Genomic DNA, 10818 nt, shown 5'->3' with positions numbered 1-10818 from the left:
TTAAGAGGGAGTAGTAAATCAACAGTACAGTAGTTGTCTTGAATTTTAAGGCAAGGAGCTGAAGGCAAAAACTCCATCCTAGGAAATGTGGATGCCTGCTCACAAAGAGTGGAATCAACTTAACATCATAATGGTAAAGAGCAGACTACAGGGATAACTGAAGTGCACAGATCCTTCCCCTAAGGAAGGAGAGGAAGAGGGACAGGGTATCTACAGGTTACTCAGTCTTACACATTTCTTTGTCCTTGGGTGTTCCAGCCCTAAGGGAACATCACACTTTTCTGCCTCTGAGATTCCCAGAGGACTGAATCCCCTGTGCCCACAGTGGTAACATGCTCATAAATATACTGTATATTGCCATCTTATCTTTTTCTGTCTCCCTTTCTCACTCCCCTTGCAGCGCTTCCTGGGATCACTTTCCCAGTTCTAAATCACTTGTACTTAAATCCTAACCTGCATGTCTTATTTCTGAGGGAGTCCAGCCAAAGACAACTGCCAGCACTTAGCATAGTGCCTGATTTGCCCAAAGAATGAACATACTTTGCAAATGAAATCCTATCCACTCTTAACTTCTTCACCCAATTTAAAGAAATTACTTAGAAGCAAAGCGACTAGACTGACTTTGACCTTGTTATCTTCCTACTGGAAGCTTCCCCAAGCATCAAAGTGCCATTGGAATGTGTATTACCATTAAAACACCCCCCCCAACACACAAATTTGAGCTCCTGTCAAAGAGGTATGAGATGACTGTTTCATAAAGTGAATTTAAAAACCTTAAAGTGCACAATTTCATCAAATTGAAAACTAGGTTGCTGACTAGACAGTCCTCACCTGTTGATCCTTTTGAAGTATGAAACTCCCCTTCCTCTGAGTCTTGAAATTTTCATTTCACAATTAAAGATAAGGCTCAGCAAGTACATAATTGGGAGGAGTAGCCTGATGATGTTAGGTCATATTAAGCAAATGATTAACACGGGCTTTTAAAGAGGTCTAATAAGGTGTCTCCTAAGTGGAATTCCTCAAGAGAAGGAGGATGTTGATACAAAGGCAAAAAGTCCTCCAGTTCTCAAATTTGCCCCACAAGGACGACAGCTGAAAATGTGTTGGTTCTGGGGCTCTCCTGGAGGTGGGGTGAAAATGAGCACGGAATCCACTTATTTCTTAGGACTCCATAAGCACTATAAAGTAGTGGAGGGCTGAGCACAGGACTCCCTGGAGGAAGGTGTGCAGGAGGGCTCAGGCACCCTCGTTTCAGGGGTTTGCCTTCGGGGGTGGGCAGTATCACGGCTAGAACACCCTGTTGCTCAGTCGTTTCCGTTTCTAATTCAACCTCTTCCCGAACCTCCCATTGCCTTCAGTTAGGTAGGCCAGGAGCCTGTAGCTGTCCGGTTGGTGCTGGCTCAACATGCTGATTCCCAGGGAGAGGGAAGGATTATATAAAAATGTTTACAGTCAAAAATTTTTAAATTTACTTTTTACTGAAACACTTTAAGGTATTTAAATTCACTTTATGAAACAGTCATCTCATACCTCAAACAGTAAATGAAAATACTTATTTCAAGACATTCTTTGACTCACTCTCTAATATCTTTTCCTCCCGTTTCCCAGCACTTTGCACCAAATACAGAAATCTCGGGTTATGTCCAAACCCCCATGCTAGCGTGACGGCCGCCTTCCGTGCACTGCCCTTTGGGCCCAGACGGGCCGCAGGAACCACGACGCGGCACAAACAAGCTTTGCTTTCCGCGCGCCGGAGGCTGGAGGACCGGTGGCGCGCCTGCCCCGCCAGGCCGGCCTGCGCTCGGCCGGTGTCGGCGCCCTCCGCTCGCTCTCCCGGCTCTCGCCAACTTGGCTCTGCCGCGGCGCAGGGAAGCCCGCAGCCCCTTCGGAGCCTCCGCGATCGCTTCGTTCGCTTTTCCTGCAGCCGCCGGGGAGCGCGGGCCCTGCGACTCCGGGTGCAGCTGGCCCCGCTCGGTGACATTGCCGTCAGGCGCCGGGCGGCGGGCACGGAGCCGCCTGGCCGCAGGCCGCTGGTCCCGCCCCGCCGCTCCCACAAACTACTCCCGGCTCGTGACCCGGGACAAACTTCTGGCTGAGGTGCAGCCCCTTTCACAGTCACCCTCCCCCCCAGCCAGCCACCAAAATAGAAGACACCGCCGGGCCGAGGAGTGGGAGAGGGTGGCAACCCCTGTGGCCGCTCCTCCCCGCGCGGCTCACGGCCGCACCCGCGGCGGCGGCGGTGGCGGTGGCCGCGGGGCAGCCCCCAGCCGAGCTCCCGGACCCGCCGCAGCCGCCGCGCGCAGGGCACGGGCCGGCGGGGCGCGGGCGCTCTCGCCCCCTAGCGGGCCGCGGCGGCGTCGGGCGGCCGTGACGTGGGCGCTCCCTTCAGCCGGCCTGCGGGGCACCGCCAGTCAGTCGCGGAGCAACAACCCCGCGCGCAGCCGGCGCGAGCTCGGCCAGAGGCGCGCCGCCGCCCGGGGCTGGGCTCGGGGCTGCCTGTGGAGAGGCGGCGGGCAGGACGCGCGCGGCCGGGCCACCACCACGGCCACGGCTGGCGGCTCGGGTCCCGGGCAGGGGAAGGCGAACGGCGGCGGGCTTAGCCGCCGGAACCCAGGGAGGATTTTGGCGTCGCGGGCGCGCCCTCCGCTCCCTCCACCGCAGCGCCAGACGCCGAGTGGGGCCGGGGGCCGAGGAGGAGGACCCCGAACCCTGTCCCCGCGCCCCGGGAGCCGCCGGAGTTCGGACTTCTGCAACTGTTGGCACTTTGGGGGCTTGGCTCAGTGTTGTGCGGTTCACCCTTCCCTCCTCGCTGCCTGGAAACCCACGCTCCCGTCCCCTCTGCCCTCGGGTGCCCACCCACCCGCCGGGGAGGGCCCGGCGTGCACTCGGCACCATGAGGAGGCTCGGGACTTGCCTGGCGACTTTGGCCGGACTTTTGCTAACTGCGGCAGGCGAGACGTTTTCAGGTAGGCGGGCAGCCTCTGCCGCCCCGGGGCGCGCGGGCCAGAGGGGGCGCCCGGGACGCCGGCGGCTCCCGGGTGGGAGAGCCCGAGGCGGGCGTCGGGGCCGGGCGGGGGGCGCGGCGGGCTGGGCTTCGCGCCGGCCGCTCAGCCGGGCGCTGGGCGAGGGGCCAGAGGGGAGGGCAGCCCCGAGCACTCGGGCCGGCGGAGCGGACGGGCCTCAGGGGCGAGCCCCCCAGCCGGGACCCCCCGCCTGGCCCCTGTCCTTCCGCGGCCTGGGCTCGTGCCCGGGGTTGGGCGGCTGCCACTCCAAGTCCCTGGCCGGCTCCAAAAGGAACAGCAGAAAACTTTGCCTGAAGTTCCGGGCTGCAGCCGCCGGGCGTAGGCGCTGCGCGGTCCTCTCGCGACCCGGAGCAGCGGCGGGGCCGAGGCCGCCGGTATTCGGCGGTGCCCACGGCGATCGCCTGGACCTGGCGACAGCTATTTCCCGGTGCGCCGCCCGCCCTGCTGCCCCCCGCCCGGCTTGGCTGGCGACCCCAGCAGGTCCCCGAGGCCGCGCGGCGTCTCCGTGGAGTCCGGGCTGGCGTTCCTCCTCGGTCCCTGTGGGAGGAATGGGCCGCGGAGGGAGCGGGCAGGCCCCCGAGCCCGGGCCGTCGCGGCCCCGCGGCCCGCCGGACTCCCCTTCCCCACCCTCGGCCCCGGAGCGCAGCGCCGCGGCGGGCGGCGGCAACTTGGTAACGCGGCCGGGCTGCCGGGGTCCCAGGTGGGAAGGAGAGGGACGGGCAGTGTGCGTGGGCGCCGGGGCCTGCGCGCGCTCGGGAGCGGACTCGGGGTCAGGCGTGGGGTCGGCACGATGTCACACGGCTTTACCTCCGGGCTCGCCTTCATTACCTGGAGGACACGCGCGGGTGGACGTAAACACTGGCACGTTAGCACGCCTTCTTTCTTGCGTTGATTAGTTTTACCAAAGTCCATATTCGATGGTGGCGGTGGGCATTCTTTTTCTTTTAATAAAATAAATTCTATTTGGTCCTAAACTTTGCCAAATAGGTTTCTGTGTTTACTCGGGAGGAATGAGTAAGTGGGACTTAAAAGAAATTGATCAAGGGGACCTTCATAAACACTGAAGAGCATATTTTAAACATTGAAGACGCTTGGCTCTCTGGGATGTGGAAACCCACTTTTTATTTTCTTGGCGTTGAGGACTGTTGGCTGTTGGTCCTCTGTACACAGGGTACAGGGAGGTCGTGTCTTGTGTGGCGCTGACCTGCAGAATCCGTGACCACAGCTGACCTCAGAGATGGAGTGGAGCTTGTAGTTACCTGATTGTTCTGTGCTTTGAAACTCAAACCATCAACTTCAGTACAGAAATACTCTTCCCCCAAGTTTAGTATTTCCTTAACCCTCTGGTATTTGCACGTGCTCCAGAGGTTTTATAGCAATGCTTTCTGATATAAAGTTGATGCAGATTTTGGCCTGTGGTGTTATTAGTGAATAGCAACACTGGCCAGTTTGAGAGCCTTGTAACTCTTCAGTATTAGACGCCAAGTATGAGGGCCTTGGTGATGGTTTTCTCTTTATTAAATTCCATAACTCCATGTCTGGAATTTGTGTGAAGTTAAGCTCTGTCAAATAACATTTGGGTGGATTTTTAAATTGTGTGCAAGCGGTGGAAACTAATATTTAGATAGTTTATTTAAACCATGAGTCCCTCATAACTAAAGAATGATTTTAGCCTTGGTAGTATTGACATGTGTCCTTGTTAAGGCTGATTTAAATTATCAAACCCAAATAGCTTTTTACTAAAATTTAGCCTAAGTTTTCTTTTGGAGGAAATATGCCACTCTATTTGTCTGAGTTATCAAGCTGTTAGCTGTAGTGTGTTTTCTTTTTTAAGGAAAAAAAATACACATTATCCCCGTATGTTAGTGGGTAAAGGAGAGATGAAGGTATCTGTACAATTGTTTAGATATATTGAGATTTCAAAAATTTGAAGTTGGCAAATTTCATGTACGCAAGAAACAGGTATGTGTTGCACTTGCTTACTTTTTTTTTTCTTTACACCTTGCATTTTAGGTAGGACAGGGGCGAGGCACTTAATAATTTTGGAGGAAATATGGCAAGAGTCAGTGTTTTTTTATATGTTAGGAAAATTCTGATGATAAATAAAATTGACATTTATTTCTTTTTAAGATTCTTCTAGAAATTGTAATAATTGAGTGCTTTTCACTTGATTCGGGAATAAATTTTAGAGGTAGAGGAGTTAGACTTATAAGCTCCTTAAAGGAAAAGTCAATTTCTTTTTTCTCCTTGGTTTCTCAAAATACACTTAACACAGATTCTTAGACCTGAAAGGTACTCACTGTTTGTTGAGTAAATTACTGCTGTGTATCCAATCATTTGCAAACATTCAAGTTGTATATGAACAGACTGATAAGAAAGGGAGAAGAATGATGGTTGAAAATTAGGTCTTGGTTTGCATTTTCCAGGCCAGGTTCTCCTGAGGCTGCCAAAGGACCAAATCATGAGGGTTCATACAATCCTTGGAGGTTTTTTGTATAACTAAGATTTATACATAAGAGGCTCTGCTGTTTCCCGTCTGCAGAACTCTCCTGTTCTCTTTTGGAATAGGTTTGGAATTGTTAAGCATTTCCGGAGGTGAACTACACATAATTTGGATACCAGACATCAGAAATAGAGTGCTAATCTTACTGGAAGAGAAAAGAATTAGGATTTTGACCCCTAAGGACCTTTTTAATATGAACATTTCATTAAAACATTATTTTTCATCTTTATAATTTCTAAGTTATTAGGCAGAAGAGTGGAGTTTCACTTTTTCTCTTTTCAGCTTTTAATGTTCACTAAAAATAAGTTTGGTAAGGAGGTATGTAAGGACGATATGAGGGAAAATGTTAAGTCACTTTACTTTTGCTTGAAATTCTCTTTTCCGTGGTAGGAAGCCAAAGAGTTGGAAAGTCATTCCTCTTTGACCCAATTTTTTAAAAGCCAAGTTGTAACATATATTGTACAATGAAGGGCTGAGTTCTACCTTACAGTGGTTCTGATGTTACATTCTGTAAGTTTTGGTTTGTAGAACTAGAAATGCAGGCTTGGTCATTTGTTTCAACTACAGTAGTATTTGGAGTACATTTAACCTTAACATAACCTGGTGAATTTGGGGTTCTTATGGGGAAACTCTTTTAAGAAAAATTTTGAGTCCCCTTTTAAGGCTGTTTGTGAGTAAACTGCTGAAATCTGGGAATAAAGTCCGTAGTTAATAGTGTCCCAATGTCAATTTCTTTTGGTACTTCTCTGCTTATGTAAGACGTTATTAGGGGAAGGTGGGTGAAGGGTGTGCATACATGAACTCTTTGTACTGATTTTGATACCCTTCTATATGTTTAAAATACAAACTTTTAAAGTATCCTTTATGAAGAAAGGGAATATATTTGTTTAGCAGCTAGATTTATTTTCCTATTTCAGATAACTATAGTCATAGCATTTTCCATTTTTTCATGGTATTTTCACTGGACTGATAATTGATATGAAGGATGTACTTCAAATTTAAATCAGCAAGCATGAAAGAAATTACTGTAACATTCCTTGTGTTATGTGTATGTAAAGAATTGCTTGAGCATAATAAATTGTTCTGATCTAGAAAATTATAGGTATTAGTTTCTCATATTTTCAAAGGGTTATTTTACAAATTTTTCAGAAAAGAAGCTACTGACATAGCAATATATGGATAAGTGTGTATATATAATTTGAATAATGCTAAATCAACTTTACATAACGCACAAGTGCTTTGAATTATGTCTTCAGGTTGTATAAACCCTGTATGAAAGAGCATGGCCTTTAGATTTGTGAAAAGTTGGTTTTAGAATTTAAGATTTCTCTGACAATTCTAGAAAAGTTAATGGCTTTAAATTTTCTTAGTTCCCTGACTCTGTAAGTGTAATACATTGCAGGAATTGTGAGGCTGTATACAATCTGTCTATTTTGGTAAAGGAACTGTGTTTTAGATTAAGTATTGCTTTCTTTCCATTTTTGTTTTAGATTTCCTTACGTTTTCAAGACTGAGCATGTATTATCTAAATATCCTAAGACATAGTTTTCATTTGGGGTATCAAGAATTTTAATAAGTTATATGCTTTTTCAACAGTGTAACATTTTTAATAGTGGCATCCACTGTGCATTTTACTTTAATTCTAAGATTCATCTCTTTGAAAACCACCTTTCCCACTGAGAGTTTCACATTTCAGTGTGCTTACTGTCTTTATAAATACAATATACTGCATGTTAGGTTTATTCTATAAGTGAGGGAAGTCTTTCAAACTCACAGATGAAACATTTAAAAAAGATAAAAAAATACTATAAACCTTCCCTTATAAGAGGATGCAACTTCTCTCTGGTTCCTAAAATACTGGAGTGGTTTTCAGTTTAGTCATCAGAAAGCCTGAGTTTACACAGCAGCTCAGAAAAACCCAGCAGAGGAAAATGAGTCTGGCTGTGTTGGGTGGGGAGGAGGAAAGATTTAGTCACCGAGCTTCTTAGTCTGTAGTCCCCCCAACCCCGGTCCCTCATTGGTGGGGTGACTGGCAAGGCCAGGGCATAATTAAGGGGCTGGGAGTGAGAGAAAAAGAAGAGGATGGGAAGAAAAGGGTTGTGCTTAGGTGTGGGGCATGGCGGACTCTGAAGATCAGCAAGGGGGTGGGGGTTGCGCCTTTGTGCTCTTTGCTGCTGTTGGGGACAGGAGCGTGCAAAGTTGAGGGAAGGCCATCAAGAGTGAAAACTGTGCAGGTGGGTCATGGAGACACTCTGCCCCTCAGGGATTTTAGGTGCCTCTGAGAGGGCCTGGGATATTGAGCAAGTATTAATAGTGAGCTAGGTTTAACTTGTGCTTCTCAAAACTTAGTGTGCACAATGACCACCTGCTGTCCTCCTCCCCGGTGTGGCTTTCTGGGGCCCAGCCGTGGGATTTAGAGGTTGAAGGCTGGTAGTGGAGGGGCCCACAGCATTCCCAGGTGCTCCTGATTTCTAGCTACTCTTTGAGAAACGTCCTAAAGGAGGAGTTTTTGAAGTGTTGTCCCTGGGCCAGCAGCATATACCTTTACTCTGGAGTTTTTAAACCTGCAGACTCTTCTGCTCCTGAGTCAGAAACTGGGAAGGGACTCAGCGGCCTGTATGTTGCTGGGGGGGGGGGGGGGGGGGAGATTCTGATGTGCGCTCACATTTAAACTCCTGCTCAGAAAGAACTGGGATCCTCACCCTGCGTTATCAGCCTCCATTGACAAGAGCTGAAAGAAAACTGGGGGTAGCAATACAAACAAGGCACATATTTCCTTCTCAGCCTCTCAGCCTCTTGATTTACGTGGCTGAAGTTGTGATGTGATTGTGCTGTGACTATGACCACCCGGGTGACATTTTAAATGGAAGTCTTGTTTGGGGAAGATACTGGATCCAGCAAGCTATAAAACTCAAGGGAAAAAAGTTTTCTATGATTTTATTTACTACAATGTAACATTTTACTTAAATTTTGCTGTAATGGTTGGCTGTTGGAAATTACTCTGGGTTGGTATTTTATATAGGAGATATTTGTTGGCTTGTTGTAATAAGCATGTAGCCCAATGTCCTTATTAAACTAATGCTTATTCATATATTTAATTCAAGTAAATATTGAACACTTAGTGTTTGTAAGGCCTTTTGTGGTGTGTTTATGAGCAAAGATAAGGAAGATATAACCATATATTGAAAAATTATTTATCCATGCAAAGTGTCACCATCGACTAAAATGGAAATATAAAGGGACTTCCTTAGGAAAGAAGTGGAAAGTTAGTATGTAAGATTAGGAATTTTGATGTGGAAATGTGAAACTTGGACTTTGGAAATAAACTCAACTTAATAAAAAGTAAAGATTTTCATTATAGAGCCTAATTTTTCCCTTAGCTATAACAGATAATCATTGCATCTCTGTCATTTTACACTCCAGGTAAAAAAAAGTAATCGTGATGCCATTTCACAGATTTGTCTTGAACACATGGTCAACCAGCCTTTGGGAGAGTTAGCTGAGGAGAGCTGTTCTGCAGCCTGCTGGGCCGCCTGCTGGCCACTCCTCCGGCTGTGATCCACAGCTGATCACTAGGTGTAGCTGCGGACCTGAACCCACCTGCCTCACCGGGAAAGGCCCAGCCTTCCCCACGGAAGGCTTCTTAGACTTGATTCACTTACAGCTAAAGGAAGACACTGTAGTTAGTGGACTGTCATCTGCTTGTATGGGTATCTCTAACTCTTTATTGTAAAGTCAAATTCTTCAGTGTAAGTTGTAGTTCCATTAGACCTAGATGTATTTTAGCTTGTAATTCAGCACTGAGCCAAAGACAACTTTAGACTAGTCTGTGGTAATCTTATTCATTTCCTTCTTTTTCTGCTGTGTGATATGTTGCTACTAGTGTGTGTGTGTGTGTGTGTATGTGTGTGTGAGATTTATAGCAGTGAAACTGGAAGAAGTAGCATATATTTTCCAGCTAAGAGTTAACATTAACCTTTGGGCTTTCTTGTAGTGGACTAGTAAAGCAGTGGTGTGGATGGCCTGGTGTAGGTGTGTAACATTTTTAGGGAGTGGCTCGTCTGTATTTCACTTATATTTATAAGAGGTTACATCAGCAAAGTTGAGAGTTTTCAAGAAGTCATTAAAATTTGCATGGAAATATGATTTAGTCATTTTTCCTGTTTAAAACTTAGAAGACTAATGAGTCATTAGAAACTTTTTATGTGAAGCACAAGTGTTGGGCCCTGGGTGGGATATCACAGGAGGGTGGAGGATCTCTTAAAGAAGGCTGTGTGGCTTACCCTAGAAACTGGGGGGTGTGGGGTGGAAATGACCTTGAAGGCTAAGAGTGACGACTGCAGGACATGCAGGAGAGGGGAAGGAGAGGAAAGGAGTCAGAGACTTGTTAAAACTGATAAGGTTTTAGAATCTGTCTCTGAGGAAAAGGCTACTATTTAACAGGATGATTTATTTTGACATGCAACAGCCTAAGCAGAAGCAAAGCATTTACTTTTTATGGGCTGCAAAGCATAAAAGCTTATAGAGCAATAAATTTGTTTTCAGATGGGTGAATATTCATTTTAATTTCTTTCCTATTCAGTATGTCTAAAGCAGACTTACTGCATACAATGGGAAGAATACATTTTAGGTTCCTGTAGAAGTGAGAAGTCCCATCACTTCTCCCCTGCTTTCAGCTGTGGAGTCAGCATGAACTCACAGGTGGGCTTATGACCAACAACAAGGGATTGGACAGTCTATTTTTGTATGCAGGCAGCCCCTGGGTTGTGGACAAGATACATTCCTGAGGACGTCTTTAAGATGGATTTGTATGTAACTGGGATCCCTAATGAACATAATAATAGTAATAATAATAACAATACTATAATGGCTCATATGGCAATAACATAGTATACTATCATATTAATAACTGTATTGTAATAGTAAGTTACATTGTTTGTGCTCTTTCTTTTAATCCAAACAAATAATATAAAACAGACCTGTACAAAAGTGTTTAGGTAGGAGATAGGAGAAATTTCAAAAAATAATATTAAGGGTTAACACCTAATGTTACATCAAACTCTTGCTTACTGGAAGGGGGAATTTTTGAGGCAATAAGATAGACTGACATTAACCAGAAGATGCTGGGGATGGTGCTGGAGAGGATGGAATGAGTGTTAGAGAATCTGGAGTTGATCCTGTTGCTGCACTAGGGGACCTTACCCTTGAAGGCAGTTTCTTGAAAAAGGTATTTAGGGCTGTTTGCACAGCTAACTTTTTTTTCTTTTTTAAATAATAGATGGTCTCCTGGGC

At 46.7% G+C, this 10818-nt stretch overlaps 1 protein-coding gene across 5 annotated transcripts in view; it reads left to right on the top strand.

Moving 5' to 3' along the window:
- The first annotated feature begins 2409 nt into the window (after positions 1–2409).
- Positions 2410–10818, top strand: part of PTPRM (protein tyrosine phosphatase receptor type M) — an 810424-nt gene continuing 802015 nt past the window's right edge. For 4 of the 5 annotated variants that reach the window (XM_053571259.1, XM_053571258.1, XM_053571257.1 and 1 more), the window contains exon 1: positions 2485–2966. In XM_053571259.1, the coding sequence (XP_053427234.1) occupies positions 2894–2966 (73 nt within the window). In that variant the 5' untranslated portion in view covers positions 2485–2893. Of the gene's footprint in view, positions 2967–10818 lie in introns of all 5 variants that reach the window. The other variant, XM_053571260.1, reaches the window with a different exon arrangement.

Source organism: Nycticebus coucang, chromosome 19 (genome assembly GCF_027406575.1).
Source record: "Nycticebus coucang isolate mNycCou1 chromosome 19, mNycCou1.pri, whole genome shotgun sequence".
In the NCBI taxonomy this organism is placed as follows: domain Eukaryota; kingdom Metazoa; phylum Chordata; class Mammalia; order Primates; family Lorisidae; genus Nycticebus; species Nycticebus coucang.
The sequence above is the reverse complement of the archived record's forward strand: the minus strand, read 5'-3'. Positions and strand labels throughout refer to the sequence as shown.